Here is a 14749-nt window from a genome sequence, read left to right on the forward strand (position 1 = left end):
TTCTAAATCTAAATCGTGTCACCCCGAATTTAACGCGAGCGAAGCCTAAAAGTAAAGTATATTAATAAAGTAGATTTGCCGCAAATGGCATTAACTACTTAACCGGACAAATGGGGGCGCTGAAGGCTCTCACTCGGTACAACGTTTAAGACAGCAGGCCTGAGGGTGCTTAGTTGGACGCGAACCTCGGCTCAGGGCGTCGTCTGAAAGGAAAAATATTTGAAAGAATTCGCGACCCTACTAGGTCGATAGCTATAAGCGCTGATTGAGGGAAATAAAGGCGCACACTATTAACTATAAAAAACGTGCAAATATATAATTACACTATAAACTCTGATTCTTCATAATAACGGAATGGGCAGAACCGCATGACCTCAGAAAATTACTTTTAGCAACTGTCGTTAGTATTAGCGGCGACTTATTAATTAGGGTTACCGTGTAACAGGTAACCAAAACACTGTTTAGAAGATAGTACAGTACATCACATACAGGGCGGGGCGGGATCCCTTATTTGAGTTTAAATGTGTGTTTAGGTAGCAAAGGTAAACCTTTAGGGTACATTGGTGCTGATTCCAGTACACACTATCTAATTTTATATTAAGTTATACTTGTCATTTCCTTATTTCTTTCGAGTGCTGCGACAAATGCGACAGGCATGAAAATTATGGAACACATACATACATAAACTCACGCCCGTAATCCCAAATGGGGTGGGCAGAGCCACAAGTAATCAAAGACAACTTGCAGCCACTGTTGATACGAAGTCCTAAGATGGATATGATGAACCTTATGGTGATAAGGGATCAGCCTATCGCCCATAACATTAGTCCATCATGTTAGAGGACGCAATCCCTCTGTCGGTTTTTACGACATGCCCGGGAAGACAAGCAGCTGAACGTGTTCTATGTTTTTTATTTGCTCCCAGAACAGCATCGTATTTTATGGAACACACATCAATTTTAGGCAGAAATTTAAAAATCCCTCCCGAAATTTTATATTGGCCAATAAGTCGACAGCACACAATACAATACAAATACACTTTATTGCACCAAAATAAAAAGAAATAATTACAAAAAGTCACACACACACACACACACACACACACACACACACACACACACACACACACACATCAAACACACACATTTCAAATGGGTTGCATATCAGCAGATACCTATTTTATTCGCTCGGATTATCAATTCATTAATTCATTCATTTTATAAATTACCTGTTGTCAATGCTCCCTTTCCTTTTCGGTGAATGAGATAATGACGGGTAAGTATAACTTAAAATAAAATTAGGAGGTCATCATCATCATTTCATAACCTAACCTAACCTCAAGATTTGACAGGTTTTTTACAGTAGCGACTGCCTGTCTGACCTTCCGACCCGCGAAAGGAAAATACAGGTTTGGTCACATACCTCCGAAAATTAATATCTCGGGAATGTGGGTGTGTGTAAAATAAAATTAAGTCGTGGTTGGATGAATCGGGGCCATTGCGTATACAAAACTCACAATTACCAGAAACTAAATATAGCCGGCAGAGTTGTAAATAATTAGGAACTTTTTGAAGCCTATTTACATGTTTGTTAGCTAGGATAAAATATGACAAAGTGCACAATAGAGGACAGATTGCCAGTTACTGAAGCACGTAGGCGACTTTTACGACATGCCCGAAGCATGTGCAGAATAACGATAAACAAAATAAACAGAAGTACCTACATCCTAACCTTTGCATTTTTCTCTCAATAACAGGATACAGTACTCATCTTTTTTTTACTGTTGTACCTAATTAATTACCTTCGTTTTTACTTATTTCGTATCCCAAGTGCACCTTTTCGAAGACCCTCAAAACAAAAGCTCAACTGTTAATAGGCTTAAATAGCAATCCCGGATTAACTTGCCGAAGTGTTGATTGAGCCGATCCGTAAAACAAACATGTACATAACTCACTTTTTACTGAAATCTGAAACTAACGACTCGTTGTGTAACTTGTATTTTTACCCGACTGCGGCGAAGCAAAAAGCAGGGTTATGTGTTTGTCCGCTATGTATGTATGTATGTACGAGTATTTAATTTATGTGTGTATGCACGTCTGTTCCAATTTAATCATTTCTAAACCTGTTTTAGTTTAACAAATGAGGTGTCACTAGAAGCGTCTTGATTGGTTATAGGCTATGTAACGTTACGCTAAATTCAATGTGGCGCCACTAAAATAATAAAGTGAGTACGAAAACAAATTTTTAGAGAATGACTAATAGGTAGAATTTAGGTAGAATTAACGAAATTAGACATTTGGAAAACCGTTTTACCTATTCATCGAAAATGCTATTTACAAACAAAGTAAAGCACGACTAGGCGGTAAATAATCTTGCTGTATGAAAATCTTTTTATTATACAGAGTGTTAGTGACATCGTAACGAAAACTTTGAGGAATGATTCAGACTATGATTCTGAGTTGATTTATGATGTATGGAACTGAAAATAATTAAAAAAAAACACTAAAACTTTCATGAATTTTCCGACAGGAAATTCCACTTGATATGAACTCGGTCTAAGTGACATCGTAATGAATACTGAGGGGAATGATTCAGATCATTATTATGAATTGATATCAAACGAAAGGAATTTTCTGTCGCGAATGTATAGAATTGAAAGTAATAAAAAAAAACAAATATAAATGATTTTTGCGACGGACAAATCCACTTGATATTAACTCAGAATCATGCTCTGAATCATCCCCTCAGTATTCGTTACGGTGTCACTAACGGGTGTTAGTGTAGTTATAGGGTTGTAAAACCACCACGATTACAACGTAAACTAATTTACTAGACGTAATTCCTTCAGAAAACGTTGTAGTAAAAAGTTGGTTAGTTAACCAAACTGGGAATGAAAGTAGATATATCAGAAAGTAGATTAAGAAATATATTAAGGCGAAGGTTGTTGGTAGGGCTGTCAGAGGAAGACCTAGAAGGACGTGCATTGTTCAATTTGGGGATGTCCTTTAGAAAGGTTTGGTACTATCAACTCTGAACCGTCGCGTGTGTATGACACGATTGATGATCGTGCAGGAAGCAAAAGAAGTATGTCAGAATCGAAGCAAATGGAATTCCATAGCCCCGATGGGAAACCGGCGTGAGTTTATGTGTGTGTCTGTATGTATGTACTGACATCAAAAAGTGTCTAAGTAACTGGTTAATAAAATCCTCACTTAGCGAAGGATTACTGTATGAGATATATCTAAAATCTACTATTTATGGTTAGGCACATCACTAGCGCTAGTAAACTAGCATCTCAGCGTCTGTATCTTGTAATTTAATTTATTATCCTAAAAAGCAAAACATAGTTCATTCAAATGTGTATGTGGGTTTTTGTTTAAACAACCAGCGCTCCCTACAGCATCGTTTGTACAGTTATTTTCCTTACAGTTGAAACCTTGTAGCAAGAATTAGACTGGAGGGGACATGGTAGGTCATAATAATAGCAGAAGCGAGAGAGATGAACTTATGCAATAGTCCGAAGGAGTAACAAAGACGAAGAGAAGGGTACTGAATTCTGTTTCTTAAGTCCACGGTGGCGCCGCTGTTTATGCCGCAGATGTCAACAATACCATTCCATTCTAAACCGTTCGGACAATTTACAAATTAAGATGTTGAGACCTAATACATCGCTTAGAAATAAATTTAAAGAAATTAATATTGTACCTTTAGTAGTTTAACTTAAATATTTCAGCTTCAAGTTATCGAAACAACATCTCCACATCCAGCCGACGACCCGCCTTAACTTGCCAGTCCACACTTCCGGGTATCGGAGTTTCTACAGATCCATCACCAGCTACCTAAGCTGTCTGAACCTAGCACTCCACATACAAAGCGACATAGCATCCGAGGTCTACTGCCAGCCATACCACGTTGCCAAGCAACGTGTTTATGTGGCAGACCAAGTATTCCTATTGCACATAAAATATAGTTGGCGCATACCAATGTCTGAATCGCGCTAACGAAGTAGTCACAGCGCGGCGCTTATAAACAACTTCCTACGTAACAACATTGGATCGTCGATCCCTAACTTGTGACTACAACCTTTGCCGGGCGCCAAACTTTTTTACCGTTCGACCTTTTCTTTTCTGTGTTTTCTTACAAAAATATTTCCAATAACATTAACTTTACCTTCTTCTAGCCTATTTTAAAACCGTAGTAAAACAAAAACTTTGTAAAAAAGGTAATTAATTATAAGTTTCAATACTAATTAAAAGAGAGGAATGCTTGAGTGTAAGAGTCTGCGAAACAATATTAGACAGTCAGATTACTGAAATTTTATAGCAAAATACATAATGAGGGCTTTCCAGGCTATACGTTACCTTCGTTTAACCTTTTAATTTCATGGATAACAGACATTATGCATCTTTCATCTTTGTTTTTGAGTATAAATGATGACCCTTGTTATTACATCCAGGGACAACACATTTTCTACCCATTATTATTCTGACCGCGGAAGGCAAGAGGGAAACCACTGCCCTAATTGTCCCTAAAAAAGTAGCACGAGAATGCTACACCAACAAGAGCGTGGCTCTTAAATTAATGGCGATGATTGTTCTGATCAAAATAACGAGAAGCAATAAAAATAAATCAACAATTAGGTACTTATTTTTGAACAATTATCTACCCAAGGAATGAGAAAATAGGTAATTATCACGTTACAAATCTGTAAAACTGTACGTCGCCATTTAAATTGTTTTTGGAGAACGTAGCCTGGAAAATTTCTTTTTACAAATCATTATTAGTCGTCATTACTATATTATATTTTGGTATTAAAATTTTAAGAAAAGGCGTAAATTTTCACCTAGTGTCACCGCGTAATCGAAGTACTTTCTGTCCCTTACGGGTGTGGCACCGATTTCAACTCTACCTATCCGTTCTCTAAGGTTGAAATTCTGAGACATATCTTACTTTTCAGTTCTTTGCATCGTGATTTTTTATTAAGTACATAAATAAGAGAAAAACAGAAAAATACTTCGACTGACCTTTTTGGAGGACCTTGGTGGCGCAGCGGTAAACGCGCTCGGCCTGCAATTGTTGAAGTTAAGCAACTTTCGCCAAGGCCGGTCATAGAATGGGTGACCACAAAAAAAAAGTTTTCATCTCGAGCTCCTCCGTGCTTCGGAAGGCACGTTAAGCCGTTAGTCCCGGCTGCATTAGCAGTCGTTAATAACCATCAATCCGCACTGGGCCCGCGTGATGGTTTAAGGCCCGATCTCCCTATCCATCCATAGGGAAGGCCCGTGCCCCAGCGGTGGGGACGTTAATCGGCTGATGATGATGATGATGATGACCTTTAGTGATACCGCTAATATTCCAATTATTTAGTAGTTTTAAACCTGGAAATGTTACCAAAAACTTTAAAAAGATACAAAGTGACTATGTTTTCGGAAAGGGTGCCGTGTTTATCAAAACTTACGTCTGAAACGTTTACACGCTACAAGTTAGTCACAAGTACTTGTTAATTATGTTTATCAAAAAAGTAGAACGATTGTAATTGATTGACACCTTGTAACATGTGTAGTTTTGATACAGATTCTTGTAATAATGAATATTTTTACAAGAAAATTTCTTGTAATATAGGGCTTGTAAGTTTTGATAAACAGGACACTAAACATCATCATCTCCCTAAGATTATCCCGTTTTTCACAGGGTTCACTTACCTAACCTGAAGATTTAACAGGTCCGATGTTTTGCAGAAAGAGCCGATAAAAAGCTGTAAAATCCCCTATTCCTATAACTCCGCGAAGAACTACCAGGCAACCAGCTTAATATCGGCCAAATAAATCGACTATAATGTCTGAAAAACTTGTTCAATATAAAGACTGCCTAGCTTTTAATTTATATTTAAGTACTTTGTGGCTGTCGTAGAGATGAACTGTGTTTAAAGACATGCCTGAAGCATTATTGTCGAAACAACCAGGCGTTTTTATTCGTCTCAAAATACGATACCAAACGTAATCTGTACAGAAGCTATTGCCATTGAAATATAATTATTATTACAATCACACATAGCACGATATTTCTCTGCTAGTGTCTCTTTCACAAAAAACAATATGGCCTTTAACTGTTATAAGATCTCTTTTGAGATCCCTTTCTAAGATAAGAACCTCCGCATCTCGAAAAGTATATCCTACAAAGTACAGTCCATATTGCATAATCTTTTATTATCTATGTACCTACTTTATCTTTGTCCTTTGTTAGTTGATCATCCTGTTGGTACAATAACAATATCATATAAGAAAGGCCGTGGACAGGTGGATGTATTTTCTGACTTTTTTTCGTGAGACAACCTCCTTACCGAGTATTCCTAATTCGAAATCAATAAAAAAAACGGCCGGCCAAAATGACCCCTGATTATAGGACATTACCAGAAAAAAGTGGTAACTTTTCCGAAATGTTTGGCCCACGTGTCTAGTAAACGTTCGGATAAAGCGGCTTATTTTTTCTAAATGCTTTGAAAGTAAGTTTGCTTTTGAGCGGCTGTATGAAATATTGTTGATATTAATAAAAGATAGTTCTGTCATTTGACGATGAATAGATATAATAGGTACCTAATGTATTATTTAGATCGCGCAAAGATCAGGCTAGTTCGTCGTCAATTTATTTTGATATTTTCTTTATCTTGGTATTTCTTGAGCTCAAAGGGATTAAACGTCTAGTGCTTTTTCTACACAATAAAGGGATATTATCTTTAGTACTCCCACGGTTCAATTATCAAGGTACCTATAGGTGAAATTATTTATATTCCACACATTTACTATATAAAAAAAATGTTTTCATGCTGTCATGCTGTCAGAGAATCACCTTATTGATAGAAGAGATTCTATTTTAGTTTATCTTATAATCCTAACCTTTACTTACTTCTAAAGGACTTAGGTAGAGGTACTTAACCTCTCATATGCCGAGATACCAGACACAATAGATTTTACATTGTGTCTGGTCGAGATCTGCGTTCCGGCGTTCGAAAGGTTAATAGTGGAGTATAAAATAGCACAGAATACTGTGCTTTAGGATAATGTTTGGCCAGAAAATATGTTAATTCATAGCCATCTAAAGAATCGAGGATAGCTAAGTAATTGACTAGTAATCTTAATGAATTTACCTACTATTGTTTCAGCTTTGACTGCCTCCTAATTTTGTCTTTGCCTACCCCAGTAAGCATAGTTTCTTGAGTAGATATTTTGTTTGTACAATGAATTTTTCAAAGCACGATATAATTAGGGGTTTCTAAAGGCTGCCCATCTGCTATCGGAAGTCTACCAGAGCTTGTTTGTAAGACAGACAGATTTGCGTAGACAACTAAGAGGTACAATTTATTACGGGTAGTTTAAATAAATTTATACAATACAGGGTGTTAGTGACGTCGTAACGATTATTTTGAAAGATATTTCAGACCATAGATGATTCTGAGTTGATATCAAATCGAAAATAATTTAAATAAAATACAAAAGAAATCATGAATTTTGCGTTTGAAAATTCCACTGGATATTAACTCAAAATCATGGTCTGAATCATCTCCTAAAGTATTCGTTACGATGTCACTAACACCTTGTATATTATGAAATGTAGCTCTACATTTATGTATTTATGTAAAACAGGTTCAGTAATCAGACTTCTTTTATCGTGTGGGTTGTGAGGTGGATTATCAACCTCCCACCAGTTATGTTTAAATCCAATAACCCTAATAGGGGGAGAGCCAATTGCCATTAACTGGGCACAATTTGTGTAAACCACGTGATATCAATTATTTTTGATATGCGAAACTTTATCTTCTGGAACACACATTTACAAAAAATAGTTAAGTAGTTCGTGGACTTCAGACATTTATGATCCCACTTTGAAGAGTGACACTTTTAAAATCTGTCCGATAATTCGCACAAAACATAGTTACAACAAAGACGAAATAGTTCAGAATCTTAGCATCCATTCATCTTGCCTTATCTGGTAATTTGCGTAAAGCTAGCGCTATCCTATTCCCATTTCATTAACTCTATCTTGTTCTGTGACAAACTTCATTAAAATTCACAATCAGATTATATTTTTGCATAATTAAAGCACTAGCAACATAAGTAATTAATGAGTAAGTGTAGATCTGCAAATAACGAGGGCCACTTTGCTGAGCTTAATGAATGATGTAAATGGAAGCTACCAGGCACTTCGCTGCACTTTCGGAGCTACTACATTTAATTTTGTTTGCACAAATTTATATGCGCAGTTGGAAGTGTAAACCTCACAACTTCAGAAGTTAGTTTGATTTGATATTGTGTAGGATAATTATCAACTAACATGAAATTTCGCGAAAGGTTCTAATTTAAGTTTCTATTTTTCTCAATATATTTATTCCGTCCGCATAAGTTAATGTCGCGTCACTTATTTCAATAGAACATTTATGCTTCTGATAAATCCCGTTGTTCACAAGAGAAGTGAAGATTTGACAGTTCCGGTCTTTTACAGAAGCGACTGTCTATCTGACCTTCCAACCCGATGGAAAAACCAGCCCATTAAAGGTTAGGTCACATACCTCCAAAATGCATTTCTCTGACGTGTGTTTCCTCAGTCACTATTCTTATTGCGACATTAAAATTATGCATTACATTAGTTTCATTAGCTATATTGCGTTACATTAGTATTTATAAATGAAACTTGTGTCATGCAATTAGTGTTGTACCACTATAGTGTCGTAATGTACATCCAGCTTTGAAGACCTCATTAGTCGTAAGCTGGTTTTAAGCTCATAAGAGCTTTCTATAGTAGGTGTAAACAGATAGGTAATAGGTAACGATGTCTATTATAGCTTAGATATATTGTTTTTCCGTTCATATTGCTTTTGCCAATAGGAAAATAATACCTAGTAATTGACATTTATAAAACAACTATAGGTAAGTAAGTACGTACCGCTACTAAGTACCTGCTGAACCAGTTATTTGCAGACAAGTAATGGGTTAAAGAATATGGGTACAAGTAATAGGGTAGAGAATCACTTTGTGAGACTGTCCTTTGTTTGGTAAGGACTTTTCAGGCTTGAATCACCTGATTGTCCGAAAAAGTAAGATGATTCCGTGCTTCGGAGGAACATAAGTTATAATTTAGCAAGGTATACAAAATTTATCCTAATGATAATTACACGTAATAATCAATAGGCATAATTTTTAGATATAATATAATAAAGCCTAACTACACGAAGCGGTTCCTTTGCAATGAAAATCTGCACATTGACCTAGGTCTGCCTACCATTGCCCAATGGCTCAAATTAGCTTCAATTTTTTTTAGATTCAGCTCCGCACCACCCAAATCCCCTGGTAGTTGCGGCTTCCGAATACATCCCACTTAGGGACGGAACTGAAAAGTATCGGCGTCCGAAGGACGTAATATACGATCCCGACGATCCGATTACTTTAGCCATAGAGGCAGCCAATCTGCTCGCGACACCAAACACTTTAGGACCCCGATACCGACCCCGCCGCGCCGGCGTAGTCGACGATTTTCCTCAATCAGCGCTTATCGCTATCGACCCCCTAGAGTTGATTAATTCTTTCAAATATTTTCCCTCTCAGACGACGCTCTGAGCCGAGGTTCGCGCCCAACTGGGCACCTTCAGGCGTGTTGTCTTAAACGTTGTATCGGGTGAGAGCGTTCAGCGTTCCCCATTTGACCGGCCAAGTAGTTAATGCCATCTGCGACAAATCTACAATAAGTCAAGTCAAAAAAAACTACACTAATCACAGGTAATACTTGTGAGGCATATTATATATTATTATTTAAGCATAATTAATATTAACCATAATTGTTACTAAATAAACGTGTTGGCAGCCTAGGGGTGGCCTAAGAGCGACCCCACCGCACACTAATAAAAAATAAAACTCACCTTCTTTAATTTTATAACATATATATTTTCCTTTACTTTTGACAAACAAATATGCTTATCAGCATATAATACAAGTTTATAATTTTATGACAATCAAAATTACATCCACGTCTCTCTAAACAAAACCAGAAAACAAAAAACAATCTCCTGCATCCAAACATTTTTCTTTTTTCTCCTATTTTTAATTCCGGCCAGTGTTGCAATGTCTCGTAAACATTTTACTCAATTAGAATTGACCTTACACTAATTACCTATTGTTACACTATGTTGTCTAAGTTAAATCTGATATACCTAATACTTCCGTTTTGTTTTTTCAGATACCATCACTAATGCCTTAACAATTTAATACAAATACCTATTATGCGTTAAAACAATATACCTAATAACATTATGCTTAATAAAAATAGAAGCATTATGCTAAGTAACAGTAAGCCAAGTAACCATTATGCCAAGAGACGATTATGATTAAAAAATACGTCCAACCAGTCATGCCTAATTAAATTAGGATTATGCGTAAAAAGGGTCCCCTGATTACCCACGTCTCCGCGTAATTCATCATACTTCATTCTGTTACGGATAACAGTTTTAGGCAACTTTATATAAGTACTTACGTTACGTTACGTATATAGTAAATATATGTCATCACATCCCTAGCGTTACCCCGTTTTTCACAAGATCCGCTTAACTAACCTGAAGTTTTGACAGGACCGGTGTTTATAGAAGCGACAGGCTGTCTGACCTTTCAACCCGCGAAGGGAAAACTAGCCCAATAAAGATTAGGTCACATTACTCCGAACCACATTCCTCGGGAATGTGAGTTTCTTAGCTTTGTTTTCCTTCATTTATGATCCAAACGTGAATTCGTAATCAGTTTACTAAAATCATTAGTATAGGTATAGGTCCTTTTTCCGGCCAAGAAGTTAATGCCATCTGCGGCAAATCTACATAAGTCACGTCAAAAAAAAAAGGTATAGGTCCGAGAATCCGATAGCTAGATTCGAACCTGCGATCTCACAGTGAGTGTCGAGCATTCTTCCTACTAGCTAAGTATACGGTATGTGGTAAATAAATGTAACTAGAATGTACCCACGTTATTGTCCTCAGGTGTTATACACGCGCATCGCAGTGGGACTATGGCAAAGCTCGCATGGTCTGCAGCACCTGGGCCGGGTGCAGTGCTGTGCTGCTACTCAATGTCCTCGTGTGGAGAAGCTTGCCTCCACCGACCCCAACTACGAACCACAACGAACCTTCATCGGCAACACTGAAGCTAAGGTGATACTTCAGCATAAAGTAGTTCGTTGATTTGTCTGATAAGAATAAATTCAAATCCAGTTAATCTTTAAACCAAATAGGTATATGTTAACGAATAATTCTTTACTTATATGAATAATTCTTTATATGCTAGGTATTTCCCTGCTCGATCGAATCAGAAATGAGGAGATCCGCAGAAGAACTAAAGTCACCGATATAGCTCGGAGAATTGCAAAGCTGAAGTGGCAGTGGGCAGGACACATAGCGAGGAGAACCGATGACCGCTGGGGCGGAAGGGTTCTGGAGTGGCCACCACGTGTCGGACGACGCTCAGTGGGTAGGCCCGCTACAAGGTGGACCGACGATCTGGTGAAGGTCGCGGGAAGCCACTGGATGCGGGCAGCGCAGGACCGATCGTCGTGGAGATCCTTGGGGGAGGCCTATGCCCAGCAGTGGGCGTCGTACGGCTGATGATGATGAATAGTCACCCTTAGTTCCACCTACATCTAGTTCGCCTTTTTTTTTAATCGCAACATACGAAGTTTCTGCATCCGCATTTACAAGTTTATGTGAGATGTAAAGCAAGGTCCGGCGCGCATTTGTTATTCTAGTAACGTATCAGAAGTATAAAAGTTGCATAGGAATAAATACAAAGCAAACACTAACACTTGGTCCACTATGCTATTCCGGTCAAACGGACGCGTATAGTAGCTTTGCTTTTTCTCATTACAATCAGGAATGAATCTTTCGCCTGCAGATATACTATGTAGAGCTTTAGATTGCGAGGGTTACATTATGCTGGTCTGGGGTTCGGTCTTGGCTGGTTACGAGTCTTTAGACAAAGCTGCAAAAGAAATAAAACTGTGTACGAATGTGCTTGTATTTCTAAGTGTGACAGATTGAATGACACACATAGAACATCGAACTCTTAAGTTGAGACACACTAAAGTTCCGTGGAAGTTCATCTTGAACCTTACTCGTGGCAAAGTTCCGTTTATGCCGAGTTTTAGCTCAAAAACTTTCGAGGATGATCAGTTTGACATTCTCATATAGAGATTCTATTATTTTAGATTAAATTTGCTTAAACTTGTCTGTAGGCCAGGAGAATCAAAATTCAACCAGTAATTTTCATTAGACAGATAATAGAATAAAGGATATAAAGCAGAATTCTTGGAAATACTAAAGTATTGTGCTTAAGCCGTTTATTTATCATTATAATATAAGTACTTACCATCGAATCTGTATAACTGCCTGTCTCTTAATTATCGTCTCTCGCACCGCGCAGTTTGAAACTGATTTGTTATTGTTCCGCTTGCGAACAAGACATTGCGATGAATAGCAAGGATAGTACTACATAATGGCAAAAACTACATAAATTACCAACGTGGCGAATTTAGGTTTTGTTTAAATAAAAACATAAAATGGCATCTATCTAAACACAGGAGTTGTTATTTCGTTATAATAACAATTCAACTCGGCAGTGTCACAAATAAAACCGACAAATCTTTTTATAAGCCGCAGCTCATCTGACTAAGACATCTTTGAGGAGGTACACGGAGCTAATCCGTTTATGTACGCTCTCAGAAAAAATGGTCCTAGGCAAGTCGTATTTTACGGCAGAAATTGTTTGAAAATGGAATCCTATTCCTAGAAATTATTTATTTTTACCTATTTTTTTTTTTCAGGGTTTGCTGTCTCAGAAAGGAACTCCGGTAAACGCTGTAAAGACAAAGAAATTGTGTCGCACGCCGGGATCAAACTGCCATCACCTGAGTCACCTGTCTCGTAATGTGTTGCGCGCGCGACGAGGTGTCGTGCGCATGCTCATAGTGGTAGTGCTCACATTCGCCGTCTGCAACTTGCCGTTCCACGCGCGCAAGATGTGGCAGTACTGGTCCTCCGGCTACCAGGGCACCAGCGACTTCAGCGCGCTGCTCACTCCCCTCACGTTTCTTATCACTTACTTCAACTCCGGCATCAACCCATTACTCTACGCTTTTCTGTCTAAAAACTTTAGGAAAGGAATGAGGGAGCTGTTATTTTGTAATTTTTATGGGAAAAGGAAAAGTGAGAATCTAATAGTACTAAATGCGGTTGGCGGTGGGCTGAGGCGGAGTTCCACCCGCTCCACACGCGCCAACTGCAGCACGATCACGATGGCGCCCCACGGAGACTCATGAAACATGCGTCGGCGCAGGTTCGTGTACAAAGTGGAGAACGTGGACATTTCTTGATTAACGGAGAGCACAGACGAGGTGACCGACAGCAGCGGTCTCTATACTGTTTCCACTATCTCCAGAAAGGACCTCTATGACTAAAATGTTGAAAACTTAGTGTTAATTATTTAACAGTATTTTTTTTCCCTGGAACTTAGTGAAGCATCGCATTACTTAGGTACTTACGGTGATCTCATGAGCTTAAAACCTAAGTATTTATTATTGTGTAATACTTAAATGTAAATTAATAACTTATAACGTGAACATAATCGCAAATTACTGTTACTGTACATATCTGTATGGATCGTGGTTGTGGATGGAAATTGGATAGAGTGCAAAACATGTGTAAATACGTAAGTACTTAGATACGGAAATAAAAGAGTTAATTATTACTACTGAATATTATCGCGCAGGTGTAAAAAAGCTTTAATGATATTTATTCCAGCGCGTACCTACTAAGAATAAATAATGTGTTGGGCAGTTTATCTGTGGTATAATGGTCGTTATGAGTCACTCCTGTCCGTTTATGAAGAATAAAGTGATCGGTGAGTGTACGTCTATGACATTAATATTCCCGAATGTCAGCATTATCCTAGCTCCTATTCTGTTAGCTACCCCCACGCCGCAAGCTTCCGCGCCGCGTTCAAATTGAGTTTGAATTTTGACGGGAACTTCAAGCGCTGTAAACTGGTTCCAAACATAAATATTAAAAACTGTGCACTAACAGATTTGTGAATTTTGTTAAAGTTACTAATGTACAGCGCGAATAGGGTAATCTCTTATCTGTAACGTTAAATAACTACTTGTATTAATTATATATTCTATTTGAAATATTATATAGATTTCACATCATGTTGTCACATACTTACCAATACGGAAATGTGTTTATGCGTGTGTCTGTATGTTTGTGTAATTCATTGTATGACTACATGTCTGTTATCATAATATGTACGTAATGTTGTGTTGGTACCAAACTTTATAAGTAAGTAGTTAGGTAACTTTAAAATGTTTTAATTGTTTACCCCACTGACAATTTGGGCTTAATAAATTGAAGCCTTAGTGCGTTGTTGCATACTATGTTCCTCTTTTAAACGATCACTGAATCTAGTTTTATATACCTAAATAATACCTAAACGAGAAGTTACGAATGATCCTTTTGTAGAGATAATTAAACGCTCCGTCACTCGACGTGTTAAGCCCCGTCCACACAATAAAATATTACGTCGTGTGATCAACATTGCATGCGAAAGTGCCCATCCATCTCTGTTAAACGCGGGCCACGTATATATTGTGTATGTCTCGTTTGCAGTGAAGAGCAGGAATAACGTAATTATTATTGACGTAGATGTGCCTTAACGTCCACGTTCCCACA

At 37.8% G+C, this 14749-nt stretch overlaps 1 protein-coding gene across 1 annotated transcript in view; it reads left to right on the forward strand.

The window, feature by feature from the left end:
- LOC126367309 (trissin receptor) overlaps positions 1-14129 on the forward strand; it is an 80587-nt gene extending 66458 nt beyond the window's left edge. Inside the window, exons 5-6 of the mRNA XM_050010776.1 lie at positions 11012-11182; positions 12847-14129. Of these exons, the coding sequence (XP_049866733.1) occupies positions 11012-11182; positions 12847-13341 (666 nt within the window). The 3' untranslated portion in view covers positions 13342-14129. The remainder of the gene's footprint in view (positions 1-11011; positions 11183-12846) is intronic.
- Positions 14130-14749: the final 620 nt, after the last annotated feature.

Source organism: Pectinophora gossypiella, chromosome 1 (genome assembly GCF_024362695.1).
Source record: "Pectinophora gossypiella chromosome 1, ilPecGoss1.1, whole genome shotgun sequence".
In the NCBI taxonomy this organism is placed as follows: Eukaryota; Metazoa; Arthropoda; class Insecta; order Lepidoptera; family Gelechiidae; genus Pectinophora; species Pectinophora gossypiella.